This window comes from Tursiops truncatus, chromosome 4 (assembly GCF_011762595.2).
Source record: "Tursiops truncatus isolate mTurTru1 chromosome 4, mTurTru1.mat.Y, whole genome shotgun sequence".
NCBI classification, from domain to species: Eukaryota; Metazoa; Chordata; class Mammalia; order Artiodactyla; family Delphinidae; genus Tursiops; species Tursiops truncatus.
In genome coordinates, this window is record NC_047037.1 from 86,018,058 (window position 1) to 86,038,873 (window position 20,816).

Genomic DNA, 20,816 nt, shown 5'->3' on the forward strand with positions numbered 1-20,816 from the left:
AGCTTTGCCAGAGCTGAGAAATAAAATGTTCTGTTCCCACCATTTCACCATGTGTTTCTGGCTGGAACTTCAGCTCATTTCTGCCAGTTAATGTCTTTTTCTCTCAAGAGGGTAACTTTCACTCACCATTTCAGCTGTCTCTGCTGGACACTCAAGCTTCAGCTGGTTGACATAGCCATGACTGCTGTTGTCAAAAACTCAGGCTATGTCCGTCATCCCTCAAAGAACAAAGTTTCTGTGTTTCTGCAGATTCAAGTTCAAGTCAAAGCCATTCTCCTAAATCAGGGTGCCAAGGGGGCTGCGTTCGAAAACCTCTCCCCTTCCTCAGAGCCTCTGAGACAATGTTCTTTCCACTATCTCTGGCCTTCGTTAGTTTCTTTAAACTTTCTTTCCAGCTTTTGATCTTGATTAGTTTCTTTTCTCTTTTCATTTCCTAGTCTTTGTTTTTTGTTTTTTTTTTTTTTGCATACTTTCCTGGCCCTCCCACCCCAGGGGCCAATTATTTCTGCTTTTCTTTGTTTTCTGTCAACAATTTTTGGAACATATTACCTGGGCATTTAAAAAAATCAATATTTACTTAAGTGCACACAAAACAGCTCTTGTATATAGTAAAAGGAGATACCAAAGCAGTTAAATATCATGATATAGTGGAGACTGATCACACTCTGGACTGGAAATCAGAGAGCTGGGTCATCATTCTGACCCTATCACTTCTAATTATGTAACCTTGGAAAGTCAATCTCACAGAGTCTCTAGCTCTTTATTTGTAATATGACCTCTAATGTCCATCGTAATCAAATATTTTATGATTTTAAAGACTTACACTGCAAGGTTAATTTGGTCAAGCTGACCGTATGTTCATCAGTTAAAACATGCCCGGGCTGAGCATGACGGGAGGAAGAGTGAAGAAAGACTGGAACTGGGGTTCTTATGCAAGGTATTCTGTTTTCCTCCAGTGAAAATAAACAACTGAATTTCAGTACAAAGACTAATTGCACTTTCCCATTATTTGGAACTCTCGCTAGAACTTTCACATTTTCTTCTTCTTGTAATTTTCCTAGGGAATGCAACAAACCTCAGAGATTATCATAATTTTGGCAAATAGCTTAGAATGTTAGCAGATGCCCCAAAGAGAAGAGGATCATGTATGGACATAAGCTTGAAACCCTTGTCATCCCCTCAAAGAATTAAAGTGAAACATAAAAACACTGCAAGTATTTTCTAATGACAGCAGCCTAATTTGCACTTCTTACATAAGCAAGAAAATCCCTGCAGATAGCATTAGGTGTGAGCTTCACATAGCCTCTCACTCTTGTTTAAATTTCCAGCATGTGCAGATGAAAGAGGGTGAGTTGCTGGGAAAACAGGTCATTCAATTCTGACACCCATTTCAACTGCAGTAGAGACTTGGCTAGAGGGTGATTATATTAATAAAGCACGATATCTATCTTTTCGATAGGATTCTAGCAGAGTTTTGCTTGTGTGGCAAAGTCTCAGAGGACTAGAGTGTCTCCAGCTCATGACAAGGCAGATCAACTCCAATGGACTCTTGAATGTAGGTGTACTTGATGGGAGGTGAGGCGGCTTGAAAGGCGGAGGTCTTTCCATGCTAGGAACAAAACACGGCTCCTTCAACGCTGAGAATGTCAGGGGGTGATGTATGTATGTATAATATATTTTTTAAAGTAGAAAACAGAGAAAGTGAAAGAGACATGCTTCCCTGGTTCTCTCAGATTTTTTTCCTGGCGTAACCTGCTTTTTAGTCCTGTTATGATAGTAGCATTAATTAATATTTATGTGATACTTTATAATTTGTAAATCATTTTAATCACAGCATTATATAATTTGTATTTAGGAATTGAATATTATTGTCACCATTCCATAGATAAAACTGAGGCTCAGAGGTTTTAAGCAACTTGTTCAAAGAAACCAGACCAGCAATTCAAGCCTTTTAACCAGAACCTACACTCTCCATGGCAACTGCCTCCTAATAGAAGAAGTGTTTCTCTTATGTGGGTTAAAACATTCCTTCAGGGACAAAATTTTAAAATTCTGGGACCAAAGATGGCAGCTTTTCTAATAGTCCCTTTGCCAACCTTACCCCCAACCTTCACCCACTCACTCACTGTGTGTATACTGTGGGGAAGGATGGAAGCGGGAAGTAAACTCTCCTGAGTCTCTGAGTGGATTGGTACTGGATGGATGATGCCCACATCCCTTCTGTTTGTTTTAGTGAATATTCTTAAAGTTGTCTTTGTATAAAGTACTGTTCTATGTTAGCACAATTCATCTCTCTCTCTGAAGCACCTCAAGCACAAAGGTGAGTGTGGCATTCAGCTGTACAAATGCTCCAGCTCTCTTGATATCAGGAAATAGAGGTATATCTGTGAGCAGATTTATGTCCATGACTCAAATACTTCCAGTCTTTGTCTATCAATCCATAGTACCTTAATTTCTCCAGAGAGAGGGAGAGATTGTTTTTCATCTCTATATAACACAGACATTTGAATGCAGAACAATAAAAAAATCAATTCATATTTTCAGATTCCCGTTTTCTCATTTTAATATAAAAATCCCAACACCTATTACCTGGTTCTCTGATGCTTTAATGGAGACAATATATATATCAAAAGGTGGACAAAATTCTAAGAAATTTGCACTTCTATCTTTTATGGGAAATTGAGAATTTCTCAAGGTCACGTGGTGGCCAAAGTGTAGTATTTGGACAAGAATCCAGAATTTCTGACTCTGTTTGGTGTTTTATTCACCACAAAACACTCCTTGCCCATGGCTATAGAGTCTTCGAGGGTACTCTAAGTAGAAGGTAGAGTACATGGTCAACGTTATCTGAGACAGTAGTAGTAAGACACGTGGAAGATCAGCTCTGTGTATTCTGAGGGTCTCCTCTAGGCATGGCCTAATCCAGACTGATCCAAAGTAGCCGAGTCAGAAAAGTGAGGCTTAACCTTCCCTGTCATTTCAGAAAGATGAGTGGAGGGAGGAGAGTTTTGGAAAATATTTCAATAAGACAGAAAAGGGGTAACTCATTGCTTGCTTGCTTGCTTTTCCCCGTGGGGAAACAGGAAAAGGGCAGTAAAAGCCCATTCTGCTGAAAAGCAGGTGGAAATTTCTTAAAATTACCTTTCTCACTCAATTTCACACTTGAGCATCTAGGCCCAGCGGGGCCCAGGCAATTCAGAGATGCATGAAAATGAAAAAACTAATGAAGATTAAGAGAAAAATCAGTTTCAGTTCTCATTTCATGCCCACTGACTTGTTCCATCCAGTGAGTGCTCGAGCCTGAACAGGGAGAGGTGGGACAAAGTCGGAAGTTGTGCATCTAATCCCAACTGTGTGGTGCCGGGGAAGCTAGGTAGCCTCTCTGGGCTTCTCTGAGCCTTATTTCCTCAGTTAAATACGAGATAAATGCTAGGAATGATATTTAAAGTGCTGAGTGAATATTTTGTACTGAAAAAAGTATCTGTTCCTGCGTATCTTAGTATTGGACTCACATTTCTTTTTGGTATTGACACAATTTTCTCACTCCAAGACCAAACAGTACAAGGCAGGAAAAGAGCAAAGCTGCCACAGTCACTGGCCAGGACATTCCATCTTTGGGCTGATTAACCACAATACCTGAAAAGGGCATAAAGAGAGATGAACTTTAATGCCAAAGTTTGGCAACTGGAAGGCAGGATGAATTGAATTAGTTTGCTTACCTGAAACACGTTTTCTCCAAAGGCCATGGGGTGTTCATTGATCACAGTCATGCTCTGGGACCATATCTATGCCTTGTTCTCATATCTGTTCTTGCATTTATACAATTGCTTTTTTTCACATGAATGTCTTTCTTGTTAGAATGTTCCAGAACTGATCTTTTCTTTCTTTTTTCATTTCCCCAAGACCCTGGACAATTCCTGGCACATGGTGCCCAGTGAAATGGTATTTGTAAGAATGACTAAATAAAACTGATCATCTGTAAATTTGTTTTCCAAATTCACTTCAGTAAAGAAAACTTTATGTGTAGAAATATTGATCTAGCTTTGGATTTTCTTATTCTTTAAGGAGTCATTAAATGCTTTATGGAATATTCGTGTGTTAGGAGGAGGAGGAAAGAATAAAAAGCATTATAACAATTCAAAGGCCTGAAAGTCCAAAGCCAAAAAGGCCAGAGGCAATATAAATATAATATTCAGGACTGTTTTACTTTTTCTCTAACATGAAGGAAAAATTAAGAAAACAAACTCTCTTAGGAAATAAGACTGTCTGGTTCTGCCTGGCAGAGAATAAAAGGGAATGTTTATAATTATATAGTTGCTTAATTTTTTCCTTTTTAAAAAGTGTTTTATGATCACGTTAAAGATTCAAATAGCACAAAAATACAAAACTACAATGAAAAGGAAGTATCCTTACTTCTTCAGATGCCAGCTACCCACACTAGAGGCAATAACTTTTAATAGTTAATTATGTATCCTATCAGAAATTTTTTACTCATATATAAGCAAATATATGTACCACGAATATATATCCCTTCTTATTACAAATGGGGGCATACTGTACATACTGTTCTGTTCCTGGTTTCTTTCTCTTAAAAAATATTCTTGGAATACTTTTCACAGAAGTGCATAGAGGTTTTCCTCATTCTACAATATTAAATTACTGGCCAGTTCCCCAACGTATGGATCTACCATAGTTTATTTAATTGGCCTCTTAATGTTAGATGGTTAAATTGTTTCCAGGCTTTTCTTATTTCTAACAACACTCCAGTGAAATTCCTAATACATTATAGGTAGATCATTAGCTCTTCAGATTACATAAATTCTTCGGGCAAAACGTGCATTTTTGTATCAGAATTATCTGGATTGTTTTTGTTTTTTTCATCATTTTAACTAGATTATAAACTGATTGTAGGTGGAGACTAGTTTTTTAATTGTTTTGATTGCCTCATAAAGCAAAGTTTCAAAACCTACAGGCCAAAAAACTGGATTTCAAATATTAGTTACCAAATCTCTTCTATGTTTTACGTAGTTTGGATGGCAGCCACATGATGTCATGTTAACACTGGGTATCAGTGCTGAAGATTTTTCCTCTTACAACACGTATCCAGGGATTCAAGGTCTTCCTGATGCTCACGCTACTCTAGCCCTGTCAAAGCAGACACTGAGGGTACCCTGGAAGCTCACACAGTCCTAAAATACGTAACCGTGTGGCTCATTGTATGCACAGGTGCTAGAGAGTTCACAGTAGTTCAAACCACTGGAATCTCATGATCACAAAAGAAAGAATCTCACAAGAGGTCAATTTAGGACTACACAAAATTCTGTTTTAGTAAAGTCAAGACTTACTAAGCTCTACACTGGTAATATGGTGGAATATAACATTTTACCTCCAAAGTTTTAGAGAAATGAAAGAACAAAAGGTTTTAAATAGGTCTTCTAATAGGTCTTCCATCAATGCTTACTAATTTTCTCCCAACCAAATATAGAAAATGAGACCCCTGACTTCAGGAATGTCTTGGTGGAGAAGCCGAGCTCCAATCTTGCCCTGTCTCTCAATTAGGCAGTTCTTTAAGGCACCAATAGTGAAAGATGTTAGTAGGATGTCAGTTTGCAGCTCTGCTGCTATGTGGTGTGCAGGATGGATGACGCTCCAGTAACTGAGGACTGTGTGACCCTCAATATGAAATAAACTGAGTCCCCAGGTGGAACGTTCATCATTTAAGTGGATACCTTCTGAAGGGAAAGAGTTGATTATGGCTCTGAATTTACAATCAAGATCTGTGTTGGGAGGGTCCTAACTTTATTGAATACCATGACCTCTTATGATATAAAACAAGGGATTACATTTAACATTGACAAAATTTTATTAGTTGAATTATAGGAATACTCTTTTTTTTTTTTTTTTTTTTTGGTGGTATGTGGGCCTCTCACCGTCGTGGCTTCTCCCGTTGCGGAGCACAGGCTCCGGAGGCGCAGGCCCAGCCGCCGTGGCCCACGGGCCCAGCCACTCCGCGGCATGCAGGATCCTCCCGGACCAGGGCACGAACCCGTGTCCCCTGCATCGGCAGGCGGACCCCCAACCACTGCGCCACCAGGGAAGCCCTATAGGAATACTCTTTGTTCCAAAAATCAGATTATACTTTCACAGAACTGAAATGTTTCTCACTACTTTTTACCTGGCTCATTCTCATTCATTTTTCAGATTTTAATTTTAACTATATCCTCAGAGAATCCTTTCTTGTTCCCCAATTAAAATCAGAGCTTTCTGTTAGACTCTGGCAACACCTTGTACTATACCATAAGATGTGTCACAAATAAATTTAATTGCACGATTATTTATTTACTAAATATCCTCTATAATAGATTATAATCTTCAGGAGGCAAGTGTTTTCAACGTATACCCAACAACTGGCACAGTACCTGACAAATGGCAGGTACTCAGTAAATACTTGTTGAGTGAATAAAACATAAAAGTTTAAAAAATGGTAAACGACTCAGCAGTGATATGGATATGATTATTTTTAGTAGATCCATTGGCAGTTGTGGGAACTTCTGAAAATGCTCTGGCTGTGCTGGGGAAGGTGTCACCTAGGGATATAAAGGGGATATCTGATCTGATCCTAATGACAATCTCCACCTGGTCAAGAAGTGTAAAATTGTGATTGGACTTCACTTGCTATTAGCAAGGGCTCAATCTGAATGGCCTAAATGCTCCTAAAATATTACCTGTAAAATTTACTAAGGACCAATTTATGCAGGACTGGTATCCTAGGATCTAACAGTTACCAAAGAGTGAAACTTCCTATTGGTTTAAAGAAAACAAAGAGAAACAATACAGCACATAAAACAAAATAATATCTGCTAAAGAATCTCCATGAGAAGTGGTTATGGGAAAATGTCTGAAGTTGGTGTCATGGGAAGATGAGGCTTACCCATAGTAGCCCAGGTTATCAGAGGTCCAATGGGTCAAAAGACTGATTCTTCCCACTCTAATATGTTTGATAAGATCAACAAAAATTCCTCTGCAACATCTGAGTAGACAAATCCATGTCAACAAATCATTCCATTTTCCAATGGAAAATTAAAACTTAAAATGCACTTTAATGGATTTGGCCCCCAAATGCTATTATGTAGATTTCATTTTGAAATAAAATAGAGACAAATCTAAGACTTGTTCTCTACCTTTTTTGAGTGACTGGGAAGAATTTTGGTTCCATCCATTGTCATTTTTATCATCACTGTCGTTTTCATCAAGATGCACTTTTAAATACCTGAGATTGGCTTCGTTCTCATTTTTCCCCTCTGATCAAATAAAGCAGACCACAACCTTCCCTGACACGAAATTTTCCCTAAGTGCTCACCATGAAGTGTCGAACCTGCCCTTGAGGGGGATGAACTGTACGTCTCACTGGGCATCCATGAAGCTGCTAAAGGAAGAAGATAATGGAAAAGTTAATCTGTATAAGACTAATTATTTTATTGTCTCTTCTTGACCTTTAATTGAACCTAAAAATTCAGCACACATTAGAAGGTCCCAAAATAAAGTGGGAGTTGAGGGAATGCTTGTGGTCCAGATGTTTCTAATAGGGAAGGTTTTGATCACAGCCATTTAAAGCAGGAAGAAGAAATGGAAGAAAACACTAGGAGAGGTTTTTCCAGCCCCAGAGAGTGGTGTGTTGTGACTGTTCTCATGTCTATCCCACAGAGGAGCTAAAAGAATGAAAGCCCAGGTGTGTTACAGTGGCCTTCAGTAAAGAAAAGATACCAATAGGACTTTTTTTTTTTTTAACATCTTTATTGGAGTATAATTGTTTTACAATGGTGTGTTAGTTTCTGCTTTACAACAAAGTGAATCAGTTATACGTATACATATGTTCCCATATCTCTTCCCTCTTGCGCCTCCCTCCCACCCTCCCTATCCCACCCCTCTAGGTGGTCACAAAGCACTGAGCTGATCTCCCTGTGCTATGCGGCTGCTTCCCACTAGCTATCTATTTTACATTTGGTAGTGTATGTCCATGCCACTCTCTCACTTCATCCCAGCTTACCCTTTCCCCTCCTCATGTCCTCGGGTCCATTCTCTACAGCTGCATCTTTATTCCTATCCTGCCCCTAGGTTCTTCAGACCACTTTTTTTTTTAGATTCCATATATATGTGTTAGCATACGGTATTTGTTTTTCTCTTTCTGACTTACTTCACTCTGTATGACAGGCTCTGGGTCCATCCACCTCACTACAAATAGCTCAATTTTGTTTCTTTTTATGGCTGAGTAATATTCCATTGTATATATGTGCCACATCTTCTTTATCCATTCATCTGTTGATGGACCCTTAGGTTGCTTCCATGTCCTGGCTATCGTAAATAGAGCTGCAATGAACATTGTGGTACATGACTCTTTTTAAATTATGGTTTTCTCAGGGTATATGCCCAGTAGTGGGATTGCTGGGTCATATGGTAGTTCTATTTGTAGTTTTTTAAGGAACCTCCATACTGTTCTCCATAGTGGCTGTATCAATTTACATTCCCACCAACAGTGCATGAGGGTTCACACCCTCTCCAGCATTTATTGTTTGTAGATTTTTTGATGATGGCCATTCTGACCAGTGTGAGATGATATCTCATTGTAGTTTTGATTTGCATTTCTCTAATGATTAATGATGTTGAGCATTCTTTCATGTGTTTGTTGGCAATCTGTATATCTTCTTTAGAGAAATGTCTATTTAGGTCTTCTGCCCATTTTTGGATTGGTTTGTTTGTTTTTTTGATATTGCGCTGCATGAGCTGCTTGTAAATTTTGGAGATTAATCCTTTGTCAGTTGCTTTATTTGCAAATATTTTCTCCCATTCTGAGGGTTGTCTTCTCGTCTTGTTTATGGTTTCCTTTGCTGTGTAAAAGCTTTTAAGCTTCATCAGCTCCCATTTGTTTATTTTTGTTTTTATTTCCATGACTCTAGGAGGTGGGTCAAAAAGGATCTTGCTGTGATTTATGTCATGGAGTGTTCTGCCTATGTTTTCCTCTAAGAGTTTAATAGTGTCTGGCCTTACATTTAGGTCTTTAATCTATTTTGAGTTTATTTTTGTGTATGGTATTAGGGAGTGTTCTAATTTCATTCTTTTATATGTAGCTGTCCAGTTTTCCCAGCACCACTTATTGAAGAGGCTGTCTTTTCTCCACTGTATATTCTTGCCTCCTTTATCAAAGATAGGTGACCATATGTGCATGGGTTTATCTCTGGGCTTTCTATCCTGTTCCATTGATCTATATTTCTTTTTTTTGCCAGTACCATACTCTCTTGATTACTGTAGCTTTGTAGTATAGTCTGAAGGGTAAGCTGACATTATTGTTTGACCATGAAAACTGAAGTGTCAACAGCGAATAATCAGACCCCTGTGGTTACAGGACTTGTTAGCTTCTGGGTGAGTCCTTTAGATACATTCAGAGGCAAACCTTCCCCTTGAGTGGATGGCAGCAAATTCCAGCAGCACATAGGGCCTTTGAAATAGATATATCAACTCATTTTGTTTAGCTCTCCAACTCTGGCAAGAAAGTTCCACTTCTTGGCAGACTCCACATATCTGTACCTGATAACATGCCTATAATGTAATGTAAAGTAAAATATCTGCAGTAGTATATGGTTGTAATCGGTAGAAAAACATTATGCTCATTTATTTAAAACATTAGTATACATGATTTTCCAAGCTGAATGCTTTCTTTTGTGTCAAGACCAAAACAATAAGCAAAACCAAAATAAAATAAAACAAACATTAAAACCCCCCTTAGCCTGACCCTTTCTTGGTTTCTCTCTAGATGCCAGTAGCAGTTACAGCTGCCGACAAAGGTATGTTACCAGGCCCTTTGGAAGAGCTGAAAGTCACTGCTTTCTGGGGATTGCTCACAGGACAGTCTGTGACAGCTGCTCCACTTGGGGTCACCCCCCAGGTTAGGGTGATTTTGTATATAGCTATTTTGAGTTTGTCTAGGTCTGGGAGATGTTCTTATCTTCAATATAGTTCTATGACCCTGTACATGTGATCTTGATCGTTTTTGTTGTAGACAGAATGCCAAGGTCTATAGATGACAATGGACTGGGTACTTTTTTAATGCCAATTTTTAATGTTTAAGCCATTAAGCCAGGAGTTTGATTGACACAGAGCAAAACCAACTAAAAAGAAATTGGAGCCAGGCCTGGATTTAGGTAAAATTATGAAGAAGGAAGTTTCTTCTGGATAACCTTACGGACTTTTTGCCCAATATGGTGTCTCCTTTACTTCCTACTTTTAGGGCCTGATGCCTTTATTTCTTATGTCTTCAAAGTCTGTTTGCAAGAAAGGATATGATAAATTAATTTATGCTAAGATATGAATGGTTTAACAAGTGCTATCACCTTGAGACAAATGGGTATTTAAAAATAGATTTTCTATTTTATGTTTATTATCAGCGAGTCAATATAGAACACCTGTAATGATCAGTTACATGTGGATACCAACTGTTTTTTCATTAAATACAGAGCGCCAGTCTTTTCTGGCCAATTCTGATTTTCTCCAAACAAGAAAACCAAACATAATACAATTTCAGGAGATGGTAATACCATCAGCATGATCCATCCAAATTGCAGAACTGGCAATACTTAACTTAAAATCACGTAAATTATTTGACCATTTCATAAAATTTCTTGTTGGCCTCCTGAAAACTTTTCAAGTATAAAAAGATCTCAAAATATGTGTGATAAAATTGAATTACAAAATCCACTTTGGAAAACTAGGGAGTTATTTTTCTGATTTTGGCTTTAAGATTTTTCAAAATCTGTTAAAAAGAAATAAAGAGGAAAGTGTGTTGAGAGAGGCGAAGAAAAAGCAGCTTCCAGCTGATAGACTTAACATGTCTGAAAATATTTCAGTAATGTAAAGGAAAAACTTCAAGAGCAAGAATATATTACAATTAAGAGCGTTTCAGCAAGATTAAGAGATGGGCAGTTCTTGTATTAACTGCTCCCATAGGAGAGAGGTCTTCCTGAAGAATACCAGTTTATAGAATCCTCAGTAAGATAGAGCTGGCTATCTCCAGTGATTTATCTTTCACTAAAACCATACTTTTTCTAAAAGCTCACCCACTCCATCATTTAGATATCCAGTTTTTAGGATGTGTTAAACACCGGCTACTGCATCTGCCATTCTTAAGTCTCCTTGGGAGTCTCTCAGCAGAGTTAAATTATTATTGTCTTTAATTGATTGAAATATTCTGTGTTCTTCAAGGTATCATCATGTTTGTTAAATATATAGGTTAATTCTCCTTTAAATTCTTTGAGAACACATTTTCATCAAAATCCATGAATGAACACTACTTTGACATTTGGATGACAAACACCAGCTTGATGGATAACATCCTTAAGTACGTCACCATTATTGGTCGAAAATATGAACATAGGGATATGGTGTAGTTAGAGTTACTCAAATATATTCTTATATCCCTCCTTTAGCATAACATCAGTTTCTTCCACAATTCCTTTAAATTTAGCTTTTGATAAAGGTTATTCGACAAGGAGACTCTGTGAACTTAGCATACCATTCTACCATAAAAGGGTACTTTTATGGTAAAAACAAGACCACTTTGATAGCATTGTCTTTTTCCTTGAGTTGCAATAACTTTTTTTTTTTTTTTGCGGTACGCAGGCCTCTCACTGTTGTGGCCTCTCCCGTTGCGGAGCACAGGCTCCGGACGCGCAGGCCCAGCGGCCATGGCTCACGGGCCCAGCCGCTCCGCGGCATGTGGGATCCTCCCGGACCGGGGCACGAACCCACATCCCCTGCATCGGCAGGCGGACTCTCAACCACTGCGCCACCAGGGAAGCCCAGGGTTGCAATAACATTTTTTGACATTCATTTGTAACCAGCTTACAGTTCTCAATAATATTATGACATGTTAGGCATCTTTCCCTTTGTAGGAAAATCCTTACTGTCATATAAAAGTCCATAATTATCTGGTTTGGCAGCTCCTCTTTTGACAATATCACAGGTAATTTCTGGTACTCTTATAGGGTTCTTGAGGCAAACTGAACTTTTCTAAAATTCTGGCATGATTTTTACATGTACAGACTTTATATTGAGTAACCAATCTTCCTTAAGACACTCTGAGTTCTGCCCTTAATTTTGTCCTAGAACAAAGGCATAGGGTGGCAAGCAATAATCATAGATGCAGGGCTTGGACACAGAGATGTCACTGATCTTGGTCTTCTGCCCCAACTTTTCCTTCAAGGGGAATATATACTGGGTCAGCATCACCTCTTCCATCAGGATGCAAATACTGGCACCAGCTACTGTGTCCATTCTTGCCATGATCACTTAGTCCATAAATGGGACCCCCTTATGCTCTTCCTAACAAAGATGACATTTACGAGCTTTGGAAGTGTGGGGCTTGTGTACTAACTGTGAAGAACATGGAGCCCCCAGAAATTGGTATTTTAACAGAGGATCGAATTTTAAATCAGAGGACTAAATCTTTAATTTGAGGCTGACCTAATGAGGAATTAGGTGACAGAATGGGAGCAGAACAGTGTTTTAGACAAAAGGAAAATGGAAAGAGATGTGATCTGAGACATATAAGATTTTAGAATTTGAAGATAAGAATGGTGAGTTTAGAGAATCAGCATCCTGACCAACAGGGAACGGAGGGACTGAAGAGATTATGGTGCAGCCGGACACAGGGCCCAGCATCGTTGTAGGTCCTGGCATTGCTGTGTCCCTGCCATTGACCCTCCACTCCTCAACTCTAGCTTCTGCATCACCCTCTGCCTATGGAAAGTAAAAGGGGTTGTTATGAAATTATTAGGCACAACTACCAGGAACTTGAGGAGAAACAGCCAGGACCAGGGACAGGATAAGAAATGCACTTGTAAGATTTAAGAAGAATACATAAATTTTGAAGAATATGGGATGCAAGGTCAAAGAACAGAATAAAGACCTCATGTGAGATCGACAAGAGGTACTCTGAGGCCTGTGTGTGTGTGTGTGTGTGTGTGTGTGTGTGTGCGTACATGTGGTGACAGTGAACTTGATGATTTGGTAATGGGATACATTGGAGGCTTAGGGACTCATGGAGACTCGTATCATTTTTCTGCTTGCCTAACTTAGACAGACAAGCAGATTTCAACGTGGCTTTAGGCTCCACTGGGCCAGATGGATGGCAGGAAAAACCAGAAAGAAAAAAGTAATTAAGCTTCAGTTTTCTCCTCCATGGCCTGATCACCTGTGTCAGGATGAAAGTGTGTCCCAGGTTGTTATTAAGCTCATACATTTTGGGTATTTAGAAGTTCAGATTTGGTATCCTCATTTCATAGATGGTTACAGTAAAATCCGCGTTACTGTTCTAGACTGAAGGAAATATGGAAGCTGAACTAGGATTAGACTCCAGCACTCTTGAATTGCAGCCAAGACCTCTTCAAGTTAATAAATAACAAAATAACAACAAAAGAATATATTAAAACATACACTAATAAATTTATTGTAAATGCAATGTACTCAGAACTTCCTTGTGACATCCAAATATATATGAGCTATACAAAATGCATGTATAAGCAAATATCCCATAGAATGTGTTCATAAATAGCAAGGGCCCTAGACACACTGCTAGTGGGTTTATTTCACTAGAAATCCATCCATTATCATTCTTTTTTTCCCTCTGAACATTTCATAAATCTATTGAAATAAACATATTGGAAGAAAGAAATCCCATTACCAATGCCTGACACAAATCTTGCCAAATGCATCATCTAATATTGGATGTCACACTGCAGTCCAATCCAATGAGTAGAAACATGTTTCAAAAACAGTTTGGGACTGAGCAATCAATATTAACTCGTTGGATCCTAATGTGTTTTTGTGAATGATTATAAATAGAGCAACTCACTGTGGGGAATTTTTTCTCTAAGCTTATGGATGAAAAATGGCAAATGGTTAACAAGATCTTCTTGCATAAATAAAAATGTGGGTTTTCACTGCCAGGAAAAAAAATTGTTTGTTGGGTTTTAGCGTCCCTTCCTAGATTTCACAATTTCTAAGGCTATTTTTATGGTAAGAATGATAAAGAGATGTCTGAGGATAGATGAAGTTTTCAAGTGGGGAAGGACAGAAAATGTGAAGGATTACAATAGTTCATTTCATTATGAAATCTATTGAAAAGACCAAGAATATACTTGTGTAAATTAGGAAGCACTTTCAAGCAAGACCCTTTCAATTTTCTAGTTTCTGGGGCAAAAAGTACCTTGGGTGGCCTCTATGCTTCATATTGATGGGCTGCACGGGGTAAAAAGGATTTTATTCTGGGCACACATGCTATTGTAATAACAATTTAAATAAATAAAAAGCTCAAAACTTTCAATTAAACAGATCATTTCTTTTCACTGTGTGTGTGTGTGTTTTCTTCCTTGCCCAAATGTACACATACCTTTTCAATCATTCAACAAATATTCGCTGAGCACCTACTGTTGCCTGCCACTATTACAGATGTTAGAATACTACAGTGAACAACAGAAAAAGGCTTAGGTCCCTGTTCTTGTGTATCTTACATTCTAGCATAATTTCAATAGACAATCAAATAATTCAAATAAACAAAGGAAAACATCAGATGCTAATTAAAATATGGGATAATTTATGTGCAATCATAGCATAAATTTAAGTTGGAGTTCAGCTTTTTCCTATAACATTGTCCAATAAATTTTTATCCCCATTGTCACATGATCTACCTTCCCTGTAACCAAGAAGTATTAATTCATTTATTGATTCAACAATATTTGTTGAGAACCAACTCAATACCATGCACTATCTCAGGCACTGTGGATACAGGTAAACAAACAAAAAAACACTCTCATGGAAATTTCTTGTATTATAGTATCAAGAATAAAGGGTGACTACTAGTGTAGGTAGAGTTTCAGCATAGTTTATTATAAACAACTCAATTTTATGTTAACATCAATTTTATGTTTAACATAGGATAAATGTTAATCTATTAAGTATGAACTTTCATCCCCAGTCTAATACTTTTTATTATCATTTAATATCTGATTGGTAAAAAATTCCCAGCTTCTACCCTTTTCTATGTAGCTTAGTACATTTTGGCTATTGTTTTGTTTGGCTTCATAACATCCATTGAGTTATTATCTCATCCTACCCCAAACTCATACACACAGATTTTGGAATTATTAAAAATAACACTATAAATATTTACTCCCCGTCCCATCCCTTGTATGCCCATTCAAAAGCAAACGCTGCTCTGAATGTTGTCTATTACTCACTTACTTATATATATTTTAAATTTTTATCACTTATTATGTCTAAGCCATATAGTGTTTGGTTGTACTTTTTTTTAATCCTAAAGATTATCATGGTAAGTGAAGTAAGCCAGCCAAACATCAGAGAAAGACAAACATCATATGATATAGCTTATATGTGGAATCTAAAACAATGATACTAGTGAACTTATTTACAAAACAGAAATAGACTTATAGATGTAGAAAACAAACTTATGGTTACCAAAGGGGACGAGAGGGGAGGGATAAATTAAGTGTTTGGGATTAAAATATACACACTACTATATATAAAATAGATAATCAACAAGAACCTACTGAATAGCACAGGGAACTATACTCAATATCTCATAAAAAATATGAATGTGAAAAAAGAATATATATTTATATATATCTGAATCATTTTGCTGTATACCTGAAGCTAACACAACATTATAAATCAACTTTATTTCAATAAAAATTTTTAAAATTTTTAAAATTTTAAAAAATAAAATTTACTTTAAAATATCATTCCATATATTGTCACTTGGCGTTTACTTTTTTGACTCAATACAGTGTTATTAAGATTCATTCATGCTGTCATACGTGGCTGCCGTTCACTCATTTTTCATTGCTCCATAGTATTTTATGATATGACTATATAACAGTTTATTTATCCACCCTCCTAACTATGACCATTTAGATAATTTACAGGTTTTTTTGTTATTATGAGTAGTGTTTTCCCCCTAACGTTTGTGTACATATCTCCTGGACACATGTAATAACTTGTTTTTTGGGGGGTATTTATCTTGGAGTAGAAGTGTTGAATTGTCTGCTATGAAACTCTTCAGCTATAAAGCGTAATGCTTAAGTGGTGGAAAGAGATGGTACCAATTAATACCCTCACTAGCAACACATAACAAATTGTATTAATCTACATCCTATATAACACTTGGCAATTCCAGACTTAATTTTTGCAAGTTGATTATGTGTAAAATGACTTCCTGAGCTTAGTCTTCACTGGCATGTCCTGATTGTTAGAGAGGCTGAGAATCTCTAGATGTTTTCTAGCTACTTGTGTTTCATCTTTTGTGATGTGCCTATTTGTTCATTTCCTACTGCTTTTTGTCTTTTTAAAACTTGGTTTGTAGGCATTCTTTATATATTCTTGATATAAAGTTTTGAACCTTTGCTAACTATATATTCTTGATCCTTTTTCAAATATGTGTGGCAAATACCTTCTCCCAGATTATAGTTTGCCTTGTTTTAAACTGTCTTTAAGGAGTCTTTTGATGAAAAAAATTTTCTTAATATTATTGTATTCTAATTTTTCAATTGTTTTTATGGCCTTGTGTCTCTTCTTTAAGCCCTTTCTTACCCCAAAGCCAGGAAGAAGTTCACCCTAATTTTATTACATGTTTTAATATTTAGCTTTTTGACACAAATATCTTAAACTACATGGAGTTTATTTTTGTGTACTGTGCATGGTGGGAGTGCATTGTAACATGTTTTTCTTATAAAAAATCAACGTTCCTGGGTCCACTTGCTGAACAGTCTCTTCTTTTTACGGTACTCTGCATGCCACCTTCAACATACATCTAGGTTACACTGCCTTATGGATCTCTGTGTGCTCTCTCTTCTGATACTGCCTTTTCATTTCTGTGTTTGGGTACTGAGTTCATGGGTGTCTATTATATTAACGTATTTGCTGAGAGAATTGTGTTACATTAAATTATAGAACGTCATGCCCAGACTAAGAATGAAATCGTGTCATGAATTAAAGATTGTGATTAATCGAAATCTGTGAACCTGACATCCATAAAAGAGATAAAATAAATAAATTATGCTCAAAGAGTGATATTACGCAGGTTCCTTTTCTCTCTTTGATTTACTTCCTAAGGACAAGTTCCTTAGGAACAGTGAGATGACTGACTGAGCCAGTGGGTATAAAAGACTTTTAGAGGTTTTCAATGTACAACTTAAATGCTTTTTAAAAGGGACATACACATTTACTCTGTGGCAAAGGGCCCAGGAGTTAAATTCAGAAGTCCTGCACCTGTGGCATCCAGGTTTCTCTTCGCTTTAGCCACATCCTTTGCTGCTTCCCACCATGCTGATCTTTGTCTTGTACCACTAAGAGGCAGTATATTTCCTTTTCAAATCCTGTCAATACCGGCTAAAGCAGCATCAGCAGACCCTGCTGCTACTTGGTCAGATGACAAGTAACAAACCATTTCTGTGCCTCACACTGGGCTCTCTCTTTTCGTTTTTTTTTAGTGATATGCATATTCTAGCTAGTTCCCTCTTTCCCCAGATCTACTGATAGTTTGCTTTTTTATCTCTACTTTACTCAGATGTTGCCTTCCTCAGTAAGGCCTTTCAAGACCACTCTATTTAGAAGGGCAGTGCCCCCTCACCTTTGATTCTCATGTCTCCCTTCTCCGCTTTATTTTTTCGGTATCACTTATCACTATTTGTCTGTCTCTCTTCCACCAGATTTTGGAACTTAGGTCTGTTTTGTTTACAGATCTATCCCTAGCAACTACAACAATGCTTTAAAAATTGTCAATGCCTTGTAAATAGTTGTTAATATGATTATAAACAAATCACACAGTAGCTGTTCAATATATGTGTTGGGTAAATGAATGAGGCCCAGAGTACTCCAAGGGACTCACAGTTACACTTACAGTATTTGGCGTCTTTTCCACTGGAGGTCCAGGAGTAGTTGAAGCCTCAGGTAGTCAGGTCATAATTGCTGGCTGAAAGACAAACTTTCAGAATTCCACTTTCTTGCAAGGCTGTAATTTAATTTTACTTTGATGTGCTGAATTTTTAAACTATATGACTTTGGGGAAATCTGAAATTGAAAATATGCTTTGCTACACAGGAACACTGGCTGGCATAATAAGCAAAAGTCTGTAGTTCATGTTTAATGCCAACTTGTCACTGAGTTTCTTTCTTTTTCTGTTCTTGTCACCAACTCAGATCATTGGGAGTATTGTCAAGATTAACATTACCTTAAAAATCCCATGACAAATGAAAAATACAGTATAATAACAAATCACCAACCCATATTTTTAAGATTACAAAGATTGGCATATCAATATAGAGTCACCAGATTATAACTTGCCACAGAGTAACTCAAAACAAAAATATCAACATCAAATGAAAAAAAGATAGCATTTTGCCCAAACCTCAATATTATCATAGCTGTAGTGTTGTGTTGTCTCTTTTAAGTCACATGAGGAAAGCCTTGCTATACTCACTTTGAGCACTTGGAGGGGTGACGTTTGGAGTCGATGTAGTCACATCTACAAGGGCTGTTGAAGATGGAGCTGGATAACCTACTTTGAAAAAATATTCCCAAATTGTCATAGGTATTTACTTTCACATGTTTAAATATGCCACTATGCTTAACAAGGGTGGCACGCAGAGCATGGAGTGTTAAAGAGTTGGAAAGAATCTTAGTGAATACATACTCTAATGGCTTCATTTTATAAATTATGAAACTGAGTTCAAAAGTTCTATGCTTGTGGTTATACACCCAATATTCACACTTTCAAAATATGTTGTTTTAGCGTCTACTGCGTGCAAGACTATTCGACATGCAATGAACAATGAAGACAAGGTCCTCACCCTCATGGAACTTATCTTGTAGTGAATCTTCACAATTGTATATAATAGTTTCACATACTAAATATGGTTTCATATTTACTTCAATTCTTAGCTTTCAAAATCATCTCCATCTTTATAAGCCATCATAATTCCCATTCTCCTCCCTCCCTTCCCCCCAAAATGAAAGACTAATTCATATTCATTTGAAAATATCTCTGGATATAAAGCAAGGTAGATTGAAGAAGAAAAATACCCTACCACAGCACACTGAAACATGTTGATATGTCTCTAGGGAAGACAAATCTTTAATAGAATTTTTATTTATATGTATTTCTTCTTTGTTCCAAAACATGTTCATGGTGGCTTACATAAATATGTAAGTGCAAGAAGATAAAAGAAGTGGATAGAAAGAGAAAACAAGGGCAAGGAAAAATGAAGTTAGAAAAAGAATGTTGAGTTTTGTTGAAACCTGACTGGGGATATTACATAAAATGCATTTCTGGATGTAGTGTTCTCTTAGTAGATATGGACTGCACATTTGGTCAGAACTTTCTAGTAACAATGCTAAGAAATAAAAAGTATATGTTATGCCATTGGACTTCCCTGGTGACGCAGTGGTTTAGAATCTGCCTGCCAATGCAGGGGACACCGGTTCGATCCCTGGTTTGGGAAGATCCCACATGCCGCGGAGCAACTAAGCCCGTGCGTCACAACTACTGAGCCTGCGCTCTAGAGCCCATGAGCCACAACTACTGAGCCCATGTACTGCAACTACTGAAGCCTGCACGCCTAGAGCCCATGCTCTGCAAAAAGAGAAGCCTCCGCAATGAGAAGCCCATGCACCGCAACGAAGAGTAGCCCTTGCTCGCCACAACTAGAAAAAACCTGCACACAGCAACAAAGACCCAACGCAGCCAAAAATAAAGAAAATTTTTAAAAAATCAAATATCTATAAATATATATATAAGTGTATGTTATGCCATTGATGAACATTATAAGATAAATACAGTCAATTTTAAGAGAAACACAGCTATTCTTTTTATTATGATTAAAAAAATTTTCTCCCCAGTCTTTATAAAAAGGATACTGTAAAATGTGTACAATATTCTCAACAATATCCTTACAGTATGGCAGCCAATGTGCTCATTCACCCTCAAGCTTTAGTTAGTAGTGAATAGCCTGGCAACTTCCCAGGTATCTCGATTCTGGGAAAGGGCATGCCTTAAATAGAAAACACGGGTAATCAAATCTCTGAAAGAAATATATATAAGATAAATAAATAAATGGCATTGTGGTTCATAAGAAGCTCACATAAGAGATGACCAACAACAATCGTTTTACACTGTAGCCTACCAATGAACACCAAAGACATACCACCCACCAGCTCCATGAATACAGTTAGATACGGGGAGATGTGTCATAGGCTGTCTCACGTGATGCTGTATGAGGAATGAAAATGGGCAGCCAGCAGCAGGATGGGCAGAAAAAAGTGTTTTAAAGACAGGATATGCACAGCTTCATTTATCCAACAAATACTTATCGAGTTCCCACTATGTACTGGTATTGGAGACAAAGTACAGAGAATGAGAGTTTTTGCCCCTGCCCTTATGGAGTATACAATTTAGTGAGAATAAAGGTCAATATGGCAGATTACTGGTTGGCCACCAAACCCAGTCCTCTTCTTTCTGGTACAGAGAAACTACACTTCCTAGCCTCCTATGCAGTTAGGTGTGGTGGCCAGGTACCAAGTCCCAGGCAATGGACTGTGAGTGGGAGTGATGGTTGTCACTTCAAGGCTTGTCCTATAAAATATCCCACATTTGATCCTCCATGATCTTCCCTCATGTACTATCCAGGTATTATGACATAGAGTGACTTGGAAACCACACTTAAATGTGATAGGGCTGCCACAGCATGGGTTAC

At 37.6% G+C, this 20,816-nt stretch overlaps 1 protein-coding gene and 1 pseudogene across 1 annotated transcript in view; both read right to left on the reverse strand.

Moving 5' to 3' along the window:
• Positions 1-1,501: 1,501 nt before the first annotated feature.
• CD96 (CD96 molecule) overlaps positions 1,502-20,816 on the reverse strand; it is an 85,266-nt gene continuing 65,951 nt past the window's right edge. The window contains 7 exon segments of the mRNA XM_019923301.1: positions 1,502-1,578; positions 1,581-1,609; positions 3,513-3,642; positions 6,510-6,587; positions 7,361-7,426; positions 17,966-18,037; positions 18,545-18,622. Coding sequence (XP_019778860.1) covers positions 1,502-1,578; positions 1,581-1,609; positions 3,513-3,642; positions 6,510-6,587; positions 7,361-7,426; positions 17,966-18,037; positions 18,545-18,622 — 530 coding nt within the window.
• Positions 11,027-12,348, reverse strand: LOC109547944 (cytosolic 5'-nucleotidase 3A-like; annotated as a pseudogene).